Source organism: Benincasa hispida, chromosome 1, assembly GCF_027475165.1.
Source record: "Benincasa hispida cultivar pf3 chromosome 1, pf3_genome.v1.1, whole genome shotgun sequence".
NCBI classification, from domain to species: Eukaryota; Viridiplantae; Streptophyta; class Magnoliopsida; order Cucurbitales; family Cucurbitaceae; genus Benincasa; species Benincasa hispida.
Genome location: NC_143478.1, coordinates 43384106 through 43398492, shown reverse-complemented (window position 1 = coordinate 43398492; position 14387 = coordinate 43384106). Strand labels below are relative to the sequence as shown.

Genomic DNA, 14387 nt, shown 5'->3' with positions numbered 1-14387 from the left:
TCACCAACATTATCAGTGCACAAGGTTTTGATAGAGACATTAAATTGAGTTCGAATTTCAGCATGAAAAGCACAAAAATGAGACAATAACTTAGAATGATTTTTCATTCAATATAACCAAGTCACACGAGAATAATCGTCAACAAAAGTAACAAAGTAATGAAAACTTGTTTGAGACACAACTGGACAAGGATCCCAAATATCATAATGAACCAACTCAAATAGAGCGTTAACTCGTTTATGGACTCTAGAACTAGAACTAAGACGACGAAATTTAGCAAACTAACACGAATCACAATTCAAAGACGACAAAACATGAAATTCAGGATAAATTTTCTTCAACACGGACAAAGGATGACCCAAACGATAGTGAACTGCAAACGGGGATGTAACTCCAGAGCAGGCTACAACTTTTGGTATCTGGTGGTAAAAAATGTAAAGGCCCCCGACTCATGTCCTCTATCAATAATCTTCTTCGTCATACGATCCTAAAACAAGCAATAACAAGGAAAAAAAAAGATACAACAATTAAGGTCGCGAGTAAGCTGGCTAATAGAAATTAAATTAAAAGACACTTGAGGAAAATGTAATACAGAGGACAAAGAAAAAGATGGCGTGAGAGGAATGGTGTCAGATCCAAGAACAGAGAAGGTGGATTCATTTGCCAAAGTGACAGATGGGGATGGGGCAGTGGGTTGAAAATAAGTTAGAATTACCTGTCATATGAGTAGTGGCACCTAAGTCTATGACCCACTTGGTAGATGATGTAAGAAGGCATTTTGAATTACCTATCTCAGCAATGGTGGCAATAGGGTTCGATGAAGAAGATGCCTGCAAAGATTCCTGAAATACTTGAAATTTAGCCAAATCGTCAGCAGAGATGGTAATAGACTTTTTGGCCATATCATTGGTGGCAGTTATCTGAGCATGCTGAGATCGTTGAGCCTTGTACAACAATTTTTGACAATCATGCTTCAAATATCCTGGCTTACGTTAATAGTGACAAATAATCTCCTAAGAATCTGATTTTCGATTATCATAACTAGGCTTCTGAAAATTGTTGGTCATCCCTGGAGTAACCCGAGAATTATTATTCTTGCTTATAAGAGCACTACTAGGATGAGAAACAGACAAACCAGATTGAGAGCTCTCAATACGAAGAACACGACTAAAGGCCTACTCTGACGACAAAATCTCAAAATCGGAAAGAATTTGTGTTTTAGCTATTCCAAATTCAGGTGAAAGTCCATTCAGAAATATCATAACAATCATCTTTTCTCGTTGGGCTTGTAGTAACTTTGACTTCCAGGCTAAAAGGTAACAATAAGGCAAGTTTGGTAGCTGTCTTTTTAAGCCTCATAAAGTAGCTTGTAATAGATTATGTCTGTTCGGCTCGAAAGAATTGCGTACAAATTTCAAACATTCGATGGACGTGTTCTTTTCCCGAGTACGAAAATTCTAAGAACTCTAAGAGTTCCTTAACAGAATTACAATGATTTACCAAACCAACAACCTCACTCTCAATGGAATTCTTAATCTGAAGACAAAGTCGAGCGTCATCACGAAGCCAAGCTTTTTTCTCATCATCTTGTGGTGGATTCTCAATTATATGATCATCCATATCAGTACTAAGTAAATAAAACTGAATAGTACGATGTCAATCATAGTAATTAGCTCCATTTAACTTATGTTCTGTTATCTTTGATGCTAAGAGAATTACAATGGATACAACCATATGCTTCATCTCATCCATGAAGAACCAACACACGATCCCACAGACAGAATTAAACAAATTAGAATCAAAAGCAAGGTAAACCAAAGAGCGAAACAACCCCAAATGAGAGCAAAACAATTACAAACCCTAGGAATAAAAGGGTATTTTCCAAATAGCCTGACACTCGAGTAGATGTTGGTAGAACTAAAGGCACAGGTGGACTGGAAAAGCTAACCCGAGACGAACCCAACCGATGGAAATGAAGAAGGCGGCCTTACGCACTCCCACGTGCCGGTGCGCGACGATGGAGCAACATTGGACTGGCGGCACGTGTGACTCACGCACGGCTATTTTCGGTGAACGACGATGAACTAGAAAAGCCTCACACTCGAGTAGATGTTGGTAGAACTAAAGGCACAGATGAACTAAACTCACAAACAGCCTCACACTCGAGTAGATGTTGGTAGAACTAACTAAAGGCGCAGATGGACTGGAAAAGCTAACTCGAGTGAACCCAACTAATGGAAATGAAGAAGGCGACCTCACGCACTCCCACGCGCCGGTGCGCGGCAATGGAGCAACACTAGACTGGTGGCGCATGTGACTCACGCACGGCTGTTTCCTGTGAACGGTGACGGCAGATCGAGGCAGACGGCAGCGGCACTCCTCCTGAGGTGGGCGGTGTCATCAAATAGCCACTCGAAATGATGACCCAAATTCAAACCCTAACTCACAAAGCCATCAAAGAATATTCTAAACCCTAAACAAAGAATTGCTCTGATATCATGTACTCTGTACTTTTAAGGAATGAATTTCTTATCATTTAATTAGATAGAAGGTACATATATATAGAAGAATGAGAAACTCTAATCTAGGATATACAAAAATACAATAAAGGACAATTGTATATATTAATTTAAATATATCTTATAACACCAAGAAAGCTTTGATTGCAAAGAGTACATCAATACATGGTCCTAGAGTTGATTAGTGGGTTTCCTCTATAGTGTACTCTAAACAATTTTTAATATTTTTAGCTTGCATATCAAAAGTGGCGAGCAATCACTCGCATGCAAAACAACATGAAATAGCTAATTACAAGACTCAAAGATGGATGGTTTGGACATGCGACCATGGGCTAACATACCCTGGACAAGCATGCCCAAGACACCACGCACACGCATTGCGTGCCCTTCCATCAAAATCCAAAGTGCCACAGCGAGCGCTGCAGCGCTTTTGCCAAATGCATGCTATTGCCTTTGCATGCAGCGCAAGGCACCGAGCAAGGGCAGCCCTTACTCCCTTCAGGGGCATTTTCATAATTTTGCTCCTTTGAAGTTCCAGATGCCCGATTTCACTTTCGATAGCTCCAAATCGACCTCAAACGGCATATACACTCTAAAGTGCATGAATTCGCTCCTACAAAAATATATATTTAATCATTTAAAACATAATAAGCAAAGAAATTTAAGGACATAGAAATAGTTCTTCCCGAGAACTATCAATCATCCCTGTTGTTCGGTCTAAAAAGTTTAAGCTTGTTCAAAAGAGCAACTCAATCATCGAATTCAGCATCAGTGAAATTAAAATCCCACGCACAATGAGAATCAGATCGACAATCCAAAGAAATATTATATATTTGGTTTGTTGGTGTTGATGTCTGATATATATATAGAGAGAGGAGAGAGATGCGAAGTTAATGAATCGTGTGATTTTAAGACAAGCATGGAAGCTTGCTATTTCAAATAGGTGTGTGAAAAATCCCGAGATTTGAGCACCTGAAACAGTGAAAACATTTGTGCATGATGTTAATGATTGTGTGAGATTTTCTTGTTTGTGAACTTCGTTGTCATCTTCTTTATTCTATACAAGTGGGGCCTGCTTGTAAATGAAGATGAATTTTTGCGTTTGATCTTTTGCTATTTCATACTTTGCGTTGTTTTTTTGGGAGTTATGAATATAAGAAAATTTAAAATAAAAAAAAATATTATTATTATTATTATTTTTAAAAAAAAAAAAAAAAAAATCTCTTAGATTTTCTTTCATCCTTTTCCTCTTGGAGTCAGATAGTAAAACATTTTGATAACTGCTCATTATGTTCCATAAACTCTTGGAGGCCCTCTAGTTTTGTTGGGATTCTTTCATTCTCCTTTTGGTAAATTTTGCACGTGAAGGAAATTGTTTCTCGTCTAATTAAATATTTGCAAGGCGTGCAGTGCAGTGAAGTTAACACGTAACCTCTTATTCAGGTTCACAAGTGTGCAACAATTCTGCAACAATTGGCAGCAATCTGCAGTGTAAGTGAAAGAACGGACTTGAAACCTGTCCTGCGCTGGGAATCTTTGCATGGCTGGCTACTATTAGCGGTTCTCTCTCTCTCTCTTTCTCTCTCTCTCTCTATATATATATGTCAGTTGGTAAATATTGGCTCTGCATAATGGCTCTGCATAATGGTTATAACTTATAATTAGAAAAGGAGGATGATTTTGCTATGGGTCACTGTACTATAATTTACTTTCCAAGTGTGTTAATTGTTTTAACTATATTTCTGAAAAGGAATATAAACAAATGAATCCTGCGTTATTTTCTGATAGAGACTAATGTAGTTACCTCTGGTACCATGAGCTGGTAGGATATATTTACTGTATTTGGAAAAATAAATCTTAATAGATAATAATAACAGGGGTTATAACTCAACAGGATGAAATTAAATGCGAGTGAAATACACAACTTTCTTATATACGAGAAAGGTCCCAAACGAGAAAGGAAAAGAGAAGAGGAAAAAAAATATTATATTAATGATTACACCTAATTAAATATTGTTTACAATCAATATAAACTAACACTCCCCTCCTATTAGACTTCAGAGAAAGTTTCCTCATTGGATTCCTTCGCTTTCATCTGCTGTCTCTGCTTTAGAGTCTAGAGATATGGAATTCGTGGACCACATTTTCTTCCACTTCTGTTGTCCCAAAAAGTTTGGAGCTTTATTTTCAATCAGCTGAATTTGTCTATTTCTCTCCCAGATGATGTGGTTGATTGCTTTATTTTCAATCCTTTGGAATTGCACTATCCGGTTACTCTTTGGCTTATTTGGAATAAGCAAAATCAGATAATTTATTCTATAATGTGGAATTGGATTATGAATGGACTATTTTTTTATATAGAAAAATGAATCAAATTATTTATAAAATATAGCAAAATTTTAGAACTATCAATGATAAATACTGATAGACACTGATAGACTTCTATCAAAATTTTAGAACTATCAATGATAGAAGTCTATCAGTGTCTATCAACATCTATCATTGATAGTTCTAAAATTTTGCTATATCTAGTAAATATTTTCAACCGTTTTACCATTTGAAATAATTTCCCATTATGAATTATAGATACGGCAGCTAATAAATCTATATAGACTTTGAGGAAACTTTAATTCTTCAAGTATCTTTATGATCCATATCTCTTCAAAAAATTTCTGGTTTAATGCTCTAAACTCTGCATTTTTGTGTTTTGATGGCCTTAGATTGAAGAGTTTGTCCTTTCGATGAATAGTTCCAAAAACCAGGTTATATCTGTCATTGTTTATTCAAGAAAAAGCATGTGCACACCTAAAGTAATACCCTGCCACCAACAAGAAAGAATAAGGAGACCGTAAGAATAGGATGATCAACATCTTCATAACTGGTTTTTAGATCCGTGGCTCCTGTTCTAAACATGAATTGAAATCATGACTCAATATTTATATGCAAACATACTTTTTAACTTTGGCATTTTGATTATTAAAGTTGTATGCTTTTTTCCAGGTGCAGGCTCTCCCACTTGAATATTTGAAACCAGGGGAAGTAGAAACCCTTGTGCCACTATGGTTAAAGGCTCTTGGAGATGCAGCCCGTGACTACCTTGAAAGTAAAAGTTGCGATGAAGCAAAGACTAATTATGGACATATGCAAGGGAAGGGTGGAAGAGTTCTGAAGCGTCTAGTTCGTGAATTTGCTGATGGTCATCGCAATATACCAAATGTGACTTAATTGCTGCATGCCATCTATACATCATTAGAGGATCCCCAGCTCTTAGCTTTTCTGATTATGGCCGCTTCTGTTGTTGGGATGCATTTGGCAGTTGAAAGTTCAGGCTGGTTTGGAAGCTTTTGGTCAATCTTGGGCAATGGCATGCATAATTTATAACAATCCTCTGTAGCTACTTTTTTCTTCTTATTTTTCTTTTTTGTACAGTGCCGTATTTAAATTTGTCAATTCGCCAAAGGTTGAAATTTTGTTCATATCATTCATTCTTTTCTGCCTTTCAAGCTCAGGTCAGAATTTTGTGGCTAGTGGAGATGATAAAGTAGTAATTGGTTACTCGCACTCTTGAGGAATGAAAAGATGAACCAGAACCACATTATTTATTGGTAAGGAAAACCTTTTGCAGAAACTAAAAACCACTTAGCGTTAATTGGACGAATTCCTTGGATGAAAGCAACGTTTTGGTGATGAAAAGAGGTGATGATCCTGCTTCGTCTATTTCTTTTACTAGAGAAATGACGGTTAATAAGTTTGGTTGTAATGAAGTATTTAACATTCTAATGTTCTAAATTTTAGCCCAGTTGGGAGAATTTTCGTTTCTTTTTTTCTTTTTACCCAAGTGTAGCCATGGTAATTGGTTATTATAGAGGCTTTACAATGTACCGAATTGATCGTGTTTGGATAAATAATGTTCTTAGAATTCTAGTCTGCATATTGTGGGAGAAATTTTATCTGTAATTATGTAAATTTAGGTTAGAACTTTTCATCGAGGCCATAGATTGATCTTTCGAGGGATACAGTACCTGCATACTGACTAACACTAAGGATCTATTTGTTTTTTAGGATGGTAGATAATTGAAAATTTTGGATGTCTGAATCATAGATAATTAACATTCTACTTGGAAATGTCATAAGTTACATAATGTCCTTATATATATATAAGGGTACTAAAAAAATGACTCTTACAGAATAATTATTTTTGGTAAGGAACAAAAAATTTGGCCCTTATATGTCAAAGTGTAAATTTTAAATTTAAACTTTTAATTTCATTTAATTGATTCTTAGATTTTGATGTGTTGTTACATTTACAACTTGAATAAATGTTTTTATTTTCATCTTCTGATAGCCTTTTTGTTGTATAATGGTTTAGGGATCAAGTACGAAATAAAAAGTAGGTAGTCAATAATTCAAAGACCCTATACTAGAGAAATTGCAATGAATGGTTGAAATTGAAGATATTGTTCACACAAGGTTTTCAAAGAAACTTGTTTCGTAGAGTTGAACTTATGTTGATATTGATTTGATGCAAATGTAGTTCAAAGTTTAGCACTTGATCCTCTAATTCTTCTCTCAGTTGCATGCGTACGCTTGATGTATGGAAGTAGATTGTATTATTACGATAAGGAGTTTTTTATATATTTATCAAGTATAAAATTTCTTAAGAAATTTGTCGTTGATTGGACCAATTCTAATCCATCTTGATCGACGATCTTGTATGCTCCATTTGTATAGACTTCTTTGATGATGTAGGGTTTTTCATGCGTAAACTTATTTTCTATATGTCTCGTTGTGATGAGTGGTCTTCTTACAGCAAGTACTAGATCACCAATCTGAAATGATCAAGACTTCACAACTTATCAAAGATTTTGAATATTCGTGGTTGGTAACATTTCAATTCCTGTTTAGTCTCTAGTCGCTTTTCATCAAGTGTTTCTAACTCTTGAAGGCATAATTTGTCATTGTCCTCTGTAGTTGACTCTTCTTGAACTGTCATCCTTAGCAATGAAATTTCTCTTTCTAGAGGGAGAACAGCTTCCACTTTGTAAACAAGTGAATATGGCATAATACCTGGAGAAGTACAATAAGTGGTTTGATAAGTCCATAATGTTTCATCAATCTTTTCTTGCCAAACTTCCTTCGACTTGGAGACAATTTTCTTCAGTAGGTTGCACAACGTTTTGTTGAATGCTTCTAGTAATCCATTTGCGATGGTGTTATACATGGACAACTTATACTCCTTGAACTTGAGTTTTTCACATAATTTGTCTATCAAGCTACTAGAAAATTGTCATCCATTATCTGTCATAATTTGATGAGGAATACTATATCGGTAAATAATGCGAGTTCATATAAAGTCTGCCACATTTTCTTTCTTGGTTTCTCTTAGTGCAATAGCCTATGCTCACCTTGAAAAGTAATCTGTTGTTGCAAGGATGTAAGAATATCTTGTCGATAACTTAGGTGTTATAGAACCAACAAAATCAAGGCCCCATAAGGTTATGAAGCTACAGTCAGATGTAGAAGTTCCAACGGTTGATGAATGAAATTTGCATGTAATGAAAAGCCTCACACTTCTTTGCATACTCCATTGAATCTTAAATCATCTTGAGCTAGTAATAAACCATTCTCTTTAATTGGAACTGGAGCTTTGGTCTAAGTTGATGTGCGCCACAAACACCTAAATGTGCCTCTTCTAAAGCCTTCGTTGATTCCTCTTTTCCAAGGCATAAAGCCCTTTAAGGGAATGATGATATAAAATCCTTTTGTAATGAATGAAGTGAGTAGGTCTTCTCCACACCTAAGTTTTATGGTGGAGGTCTTCCAGAAGCTTTCCATGCTCAAGATAATCTATAATGGGTTGTCGTCAATCTTCTTTGTCAATTAAACTAACTAATATCATGTCCGTTTCCTCACATTCAGTCTCAATTGGTGGTATAACCCACCTTTGACAAAGTGATATGTTTATAGTTACATCGTCCAGAACCATCAAGATAGTAGCAAAGTTTGATCTCAGCTTTAGACATTAGAGACAGACTTTTTTCCTTGCTCCCCTTCTTATGCCAACAATACCTCTAAGGATCTACCAACAATGCTTCCAGTGATCTTTCTTGCACGACAATGTACAATATCAATTATTTTTCTGCTACAGGAGTGCCTAGGACAAGGATTAAGTAAATATTTCTTTATACTATTAAAATCATTCTGATGGACCTCATCCCGCTTGAATTTCTCTCCCTCTCTCATTAGCCTTTAAAAAGGTTGGCACTGACCAACAAGGTTGGAAATAAACCTCCGGATGTAAGCTAAGTACCCCTGAAGACTTCTTAACTCATGTAAATTTTTAGGCTTTGGTGTAACGATCTGACTTTCTAACATATATTATTAGGACGTTACTATATGCATGTATAGGCTTAAAAATAAACATCTTGCAATTTAAGCAAAACCAATCAAACCTCTTTATTTAAAGTAAAAGTTTAAATAGCATAAAACCTTTTTTGGGTACCTATAAAACTTGATATTTCAAAATAGAATAAAGTAAAACAAATAAAGAACTCAAACATTCGTCTGCTAGAAACTGGAACATGAAAGACATGGAAAACATATGCAGAAGCGTCGATCTAGTCCCAATAGAATGGTCATGGATTCTTCTTGTCATTCATCAATCTGTTCTTGTCTTTACCTGAAAAACATATCAAAGGAAAGGGTGAGTATAAAATACTAAGTAAGTGATCCACAACTTAGTCCATTAGATGAAGTTGTTAACCTTCCTTTTCGGGTACATGTGCACATGGGTATAAGTAGTGAGCCCAAATGCCTACAAATCATGGCAATAGTGGCGTTCCCGAAGGAACATAAATCATGATTGTCGTGGTGATCTCGGAGGAACAAAAATTATGGCAATAGTGGTGATCCCATAGGGACACCAAGTCAGTCATAAGTGGTGAACCCGAAGGTTCATAAGCATAAGATGTATGCAGCACGATAGATAGTCACTATCTAATTTAGTATGCATCAAACAACTAATAGGCACCTCATACTATAAATCATAATCATATTATCTTAGCCAATATATCCAGCATGCAAAATGTAAATATAAGATCTTGTGCCATGTTCATATCAACATAGCTCATAAGCTTCCAGCACGCCCAAAACAAATCATACATCAATGAAACAAAGCTAGTCAACCCAATACATTTAGAAGCATGCTTTCGTAGTAGGTATTCAATCCTAACATCGACTAGGGCATCTGGTTCGGGCGAACAAGTAGTAAGACACTTATCTTGGGATCAAACTCAAATATGTTCAAGCAAGCTTAACTAAACTCCTTTTTAGCTTGAGTGAAAATAACTCTGAAGTCTTCCTAAACACAAAAGGAAATCACTTAGATATTCCATAATCAAAACTAAAACACTAAACTCAACCCAAATGCCTCCAGAAGTCATACCCAAGTGTAGCTTAAATCGAAACCACCTCCAATCCTCAAAATCCTATTCCACCCTATGCACATATCAATAATAGTTAATCAGAATAAATTTACAGCCCCTAGACTAAACCAGCAAAGAGCTTCAAAACCTGAGATAATTACTTAGAGGATGCCAGAACAATTTAAACTCCACTAAACAACACACAAGTTCCCCTCAAAACTCAGATCTAAAATTAACACAACATGGGTGAACATAGTTTTGGATCAAAACTTACTGGATTATCAAAAATCCAACCAAAACAGCCAAAAGCTCACAACAAAATAAGAAACTCACCCAAAATCGACCAAAATTCCAATAGTGGCGGCTTTTATAGTGGATGGGGGTGACATCTGCTAAATGGCAATGAGTGGTGGAGCAAAGGCCAGCAATCGGATCTGATAAGAGATGTTTTGAGGTAGAGGTCGACAGAGGACTAAAGAGAGAGAGCTTACTGACAACGCTCAACAATCGGCGACCAAGGGTCTAATGGAATGAACACATGTGCATCGAAAGAAAAACAGATCTAAAATACTCTAATTAAATTAACTATAAAGATAAGCATGCATGCAATAAAACAAGAAAAATGTGGAAAAAATACAACTTTTGTAGTTTTTGAATCTTCTCCAAATCAGCTCCAATCTCCTCATAACGTTTCGTAGACCACCACGAGAGTCTTTCTGACTATTTTTCGACCTTAGAATGGGATGGTGGAATCCGGTGAGTAACAAATTTGGAGAGAAAAAATGTTGAAGCTTTGAGAGAAAAAATGGATGAGATTATCACATAATCTCATCAAAACCCACTATGGTCAAGAGTTCTTCAAAAATATTAAACACTCCCTTTTAAAGACCATTACATGTAAACATGCAACTTTGAGTTTGAAGAAAATTTGACTCAAAAAATCCACTAACTCAAAGTAGGATTTAGTGGGACAAGTGTCTTCAAATGGAGACAATACTTAGTAATACAAAAGTTTTCATTTTTTACTCACAAATGTTGGATTTTTCCATTAATTTGGTCAAAGTTTAAAGTCAACAAATTTGACTTTTTGACTTTCAAACGTCAAAAGTCAACAATTTGACTTCCATTGCATTTTTTACCTAGTCAACAATTTGACTTTTAATGCAATTTTGATCAATTCCATCTAATTTCAAAATTAATTCTAATAATCAGTTTTAAAATTAAATTAATATTAAATAATTAGTTAAACAATTTAATTAATTCAAATTAATATCAAATCTAACAAAAATCCCAATATGAATCATTATTCATAATCTTGATATTTAAATCTTATTTAAATCTCCTATTTTCTCTTTCTTTCTGTTTAATTCATAATTAAACATTACGTTAAATATGTCGTATATATTTAATGCTTTGCTCCAAAAATCGAATTTGAACATATCAAATTCGTTTGTCACACTGTTCTAAGATTTAGTCCGATATAAGCTAGTAGGGGGACTTCATGGACCTATAGATCATGAGCTCCAACGATCCATGATTAATCAGCTAAACTTTTTAACCTAATTAACCATCATTCATTAACTATCGGATCACTCCACTAAAACCTAGTTGTTGCACTTCCCTCACTGTAGATATATTATGTCCACTCGATATAATCGTGATTAGTAAGTTAATTCTTCACGGGTTGTCCGTAATAACAATTGGGTTAAAAATTGTTTTACCCCCTATGTCCCCAGCTATCTACCCGGTCTTACCCCTAAAATGGGAGGCTTATTGAGTTGGCGCTGTTGAGTCAATCCTTACCCATGCAAATCTAAGGATAACCCCGAATAAACAAAAGTTCATAGTTAGCTCAGGATTAAGGTCAAGTTACCTAGGTCATCGCTTTGAAATAGTCAGTCTTAAACAGTAAACAACGTTATAAAGTAAGAGTGACTTAATTCTTCGTCTGATCTTATATAAACTCATTGCATAGAACGCCCCCACTCCTCATGTCAAAACATGAACAAATCAGGATCACTTTGTTTGTAGCACTTTACAATAAATTGTAACAAGTACAAAGTGGGTCGCATCCAATAGTGTTATCAGAATAAGGTACCTAGTCTTATTCGTTTACTATAGACCATTTTGGCTATTTACTGAATTTGTATGTCTCCACATAAAGTTCATGTATTCATATAATAGCCATGGTCTTTAGTTTATTGAATTTAAACTTTACAAGTGCAATTCACATATTCAACAATAGTTTTATTGAATAAACGTCAATAACATCTTTATTGATAATAGAATATGTTTAACATTACAAACTGCGAGTTTTAGGACATACAACCCAACAAACTCCCACTTGGACCAAAACTCCCGTGGATTTTACATATATATACAAATATAGATACAATGTTGAGTAATGAGAGAATAAATACAATAAACTAGGGCATCAGATACTCAATACTTCTCCCACTTGCCCTAGTTCTATCTATTTTACAGTCTCAGTCCTTTTAGGTGACCCTCGAACACTTTAGCCAAGAGAGCCTTTGTAAATGGATCGGCCAAGCTGTCTTTAGAGACAATCTACGTGACAATCATGTCTCCTCGGTGTACATACTCAGTTTTTATGGTGGAGTCAATAATACAACTTTGCTTGATACTCCTTCACACTATAGCTCCTCTATTTAGAGTGAATATTGACCCCGAAGTAGATTTCTATAATCTATATCGGTCTGAAAATCAGAATCGGTGTATCGAGTAAGGATCAAATCCTTAGATACACGAGCATATAGTTCTTCGTTCTCCGAAGATACTTAAGGATGTTTTTAACGGTAGTCCAATGATCATATCCAGGATTAGACTAATATCTACTTACAATTCCAACTACATAGTATATGTCAGGACGAGTACACAACATGACATACATTAAACTCCCTACTGTTGATGCATATATAATTCGTTTCATAATCTCAACCTTTTGAGGTGTCTTAGGACACTGTTCCTTAGACAGATGAATTTCATGCCTGAAAGGCAACATACCTTTCTTGGAATCTTGCATTTTATATCGAGACAACATCTTGTCTATATAAGATGCCTAAGACAAGGCTATCATTCTGTTCTTGCAGTTTTGAACAATTCGGATCCTAAGAACATACTGTGCTTTTCCCAAATCCTTCATTTGGAATTGCATGACTAGCCATGTTTTAATGTCAGCTAGAAATTCTATTTCATTCCCAATAAGTAGAATATCATCAACATATAGAACCAGAAATTTTGCTTTATCCACATCACCCATTGTTTGTTTAAAAGTCAATGAATCCTCTAAGCCATCATCAGGTATGACAACCTGAATTTTAGTTAAACCGACGTACTGTTCATGCTAGTTGTACAACCTTTCCACTACGTCGAGGTATTCTCAACTCTTGAGAAGGATGTGAAGTACCAGTTCTATCAACAATTCTTGTTGAAGGACCTGCTCGATCAACAACTTTTGTTGGTCTATCTGTAGTTTATCTGGTTATCTTACTTAATACTAACTTACTGTGAGGTGGATGATTTTTAATGTGGTCTTCCCCTAGGAATGTTACATTTATCGACACAAATACTTTATCTTCCTGAGGATCATAAAAGAAACCACCTTTTGCCTCTTTGGAATAGCCTACAAATAGGCATACCTTTGAACGTTGTTCCAGCTTCTTTGGATTTTACACCAACGCATGAGCTGAGCATACCAAATCCGGAAGTGACGTAAACAACCTTTACATCCTCTCCATAACTCGTAAGGTGTTTCTAAAATATTTTTCGAGGGAACCATATTCAATATATACATCGTAGTCCATATTGCGTGACCCCAAAAAGAACTTGGCAACTGAACATAACTCATCATAAAACGAACCATGTCCAACAGGGTTCTATTTCTCCTTTCTACAACACCATTTTGTTGAGGTGTGAAAGGTGCTGTGAGTTGTGACTAAATTTCTTGTTCTATCAAATAGTCTTGGAATTTTAAGTCTATGTACTCACCACCTCGATCTGATCGAAGTATTTTAATCCTTTTACCTAATTGGTTCTCAACCTCTGCCTTATATTCCTTGAACTTTTCAAGTGTATCAAACTTATGATTCATTAGGTAAAAGTAGTTATACCTTGAATAATCATCGATGAAGCTGATGAAATATTCATGTCCTCCTCTCTCTTTAACATTCATTGGACCACAAAGATCTAAATGAACCAGCTCTAAGGGTTCTTTGGCTCTAAAACCTTTTCTAGTAAAAGATCTTTTGGTTATCTTACCCTCAAGACAATTGGACACTAAAAAATCCACTAACTTAAAGTGGGATTTAGTGGGACAAGTGTCTTCAAATGAAGACAACACTTAGTCATGCAAAAGTTGGTATTTCGCACTCACAAATGTTGGATCTTTCCACTAACTTGGTCAAAGTTTGACTTTCAAAGTCCA

General features: G+C 35.6%; 1 protein-coding gene and 1 long non-coding RNA gene across 3 annotated transcripts in view; one reads left to right on the top strand and one right to left on the bottom strand.

The window, feature by feature from the left end:
* LOC120080791 (ARM repeat superfamily protein) overlaps positions 1-6450 on the top strand; it is a 105236-nt gene extending 98786 nt beyond the window's left edge. For both annotated transcript variants that reach the window (XM_039035423.2, XM_039035431.2), the window contains exons 24-25: positions 3963-4079; positions 5520-6450. In XM_039035423.2, coding sequence (XP_038891351.1) covers positions 3963-4079; positions 5520-5744 — 342 coding nt within the window. In that variant the 3' untranslated portion in view covers positions 5745-6450. The remainder of the gene's footprint in view (positions 1-3962; positions 4080-5519) is intronic.
* Positions 6451-8950: 2500 nt separating this feature from the next.
* LOC120073614 (uncharacterized) lies at positions 8951-11123 on the bottom strand. Its single transcript, XR_005480768.2, has 2 exons — positions 9283-11123; positions 8951-9198 (listed from the first exon to the last, which is right to left on the bottom strand). It is a non-coding gene; the product is annotated as an uncharacterized LOC120073614 (long non-coding RNA).
* Between the last annotated feature and the right edge of the window lie 3264 nt (positions 11124-14387).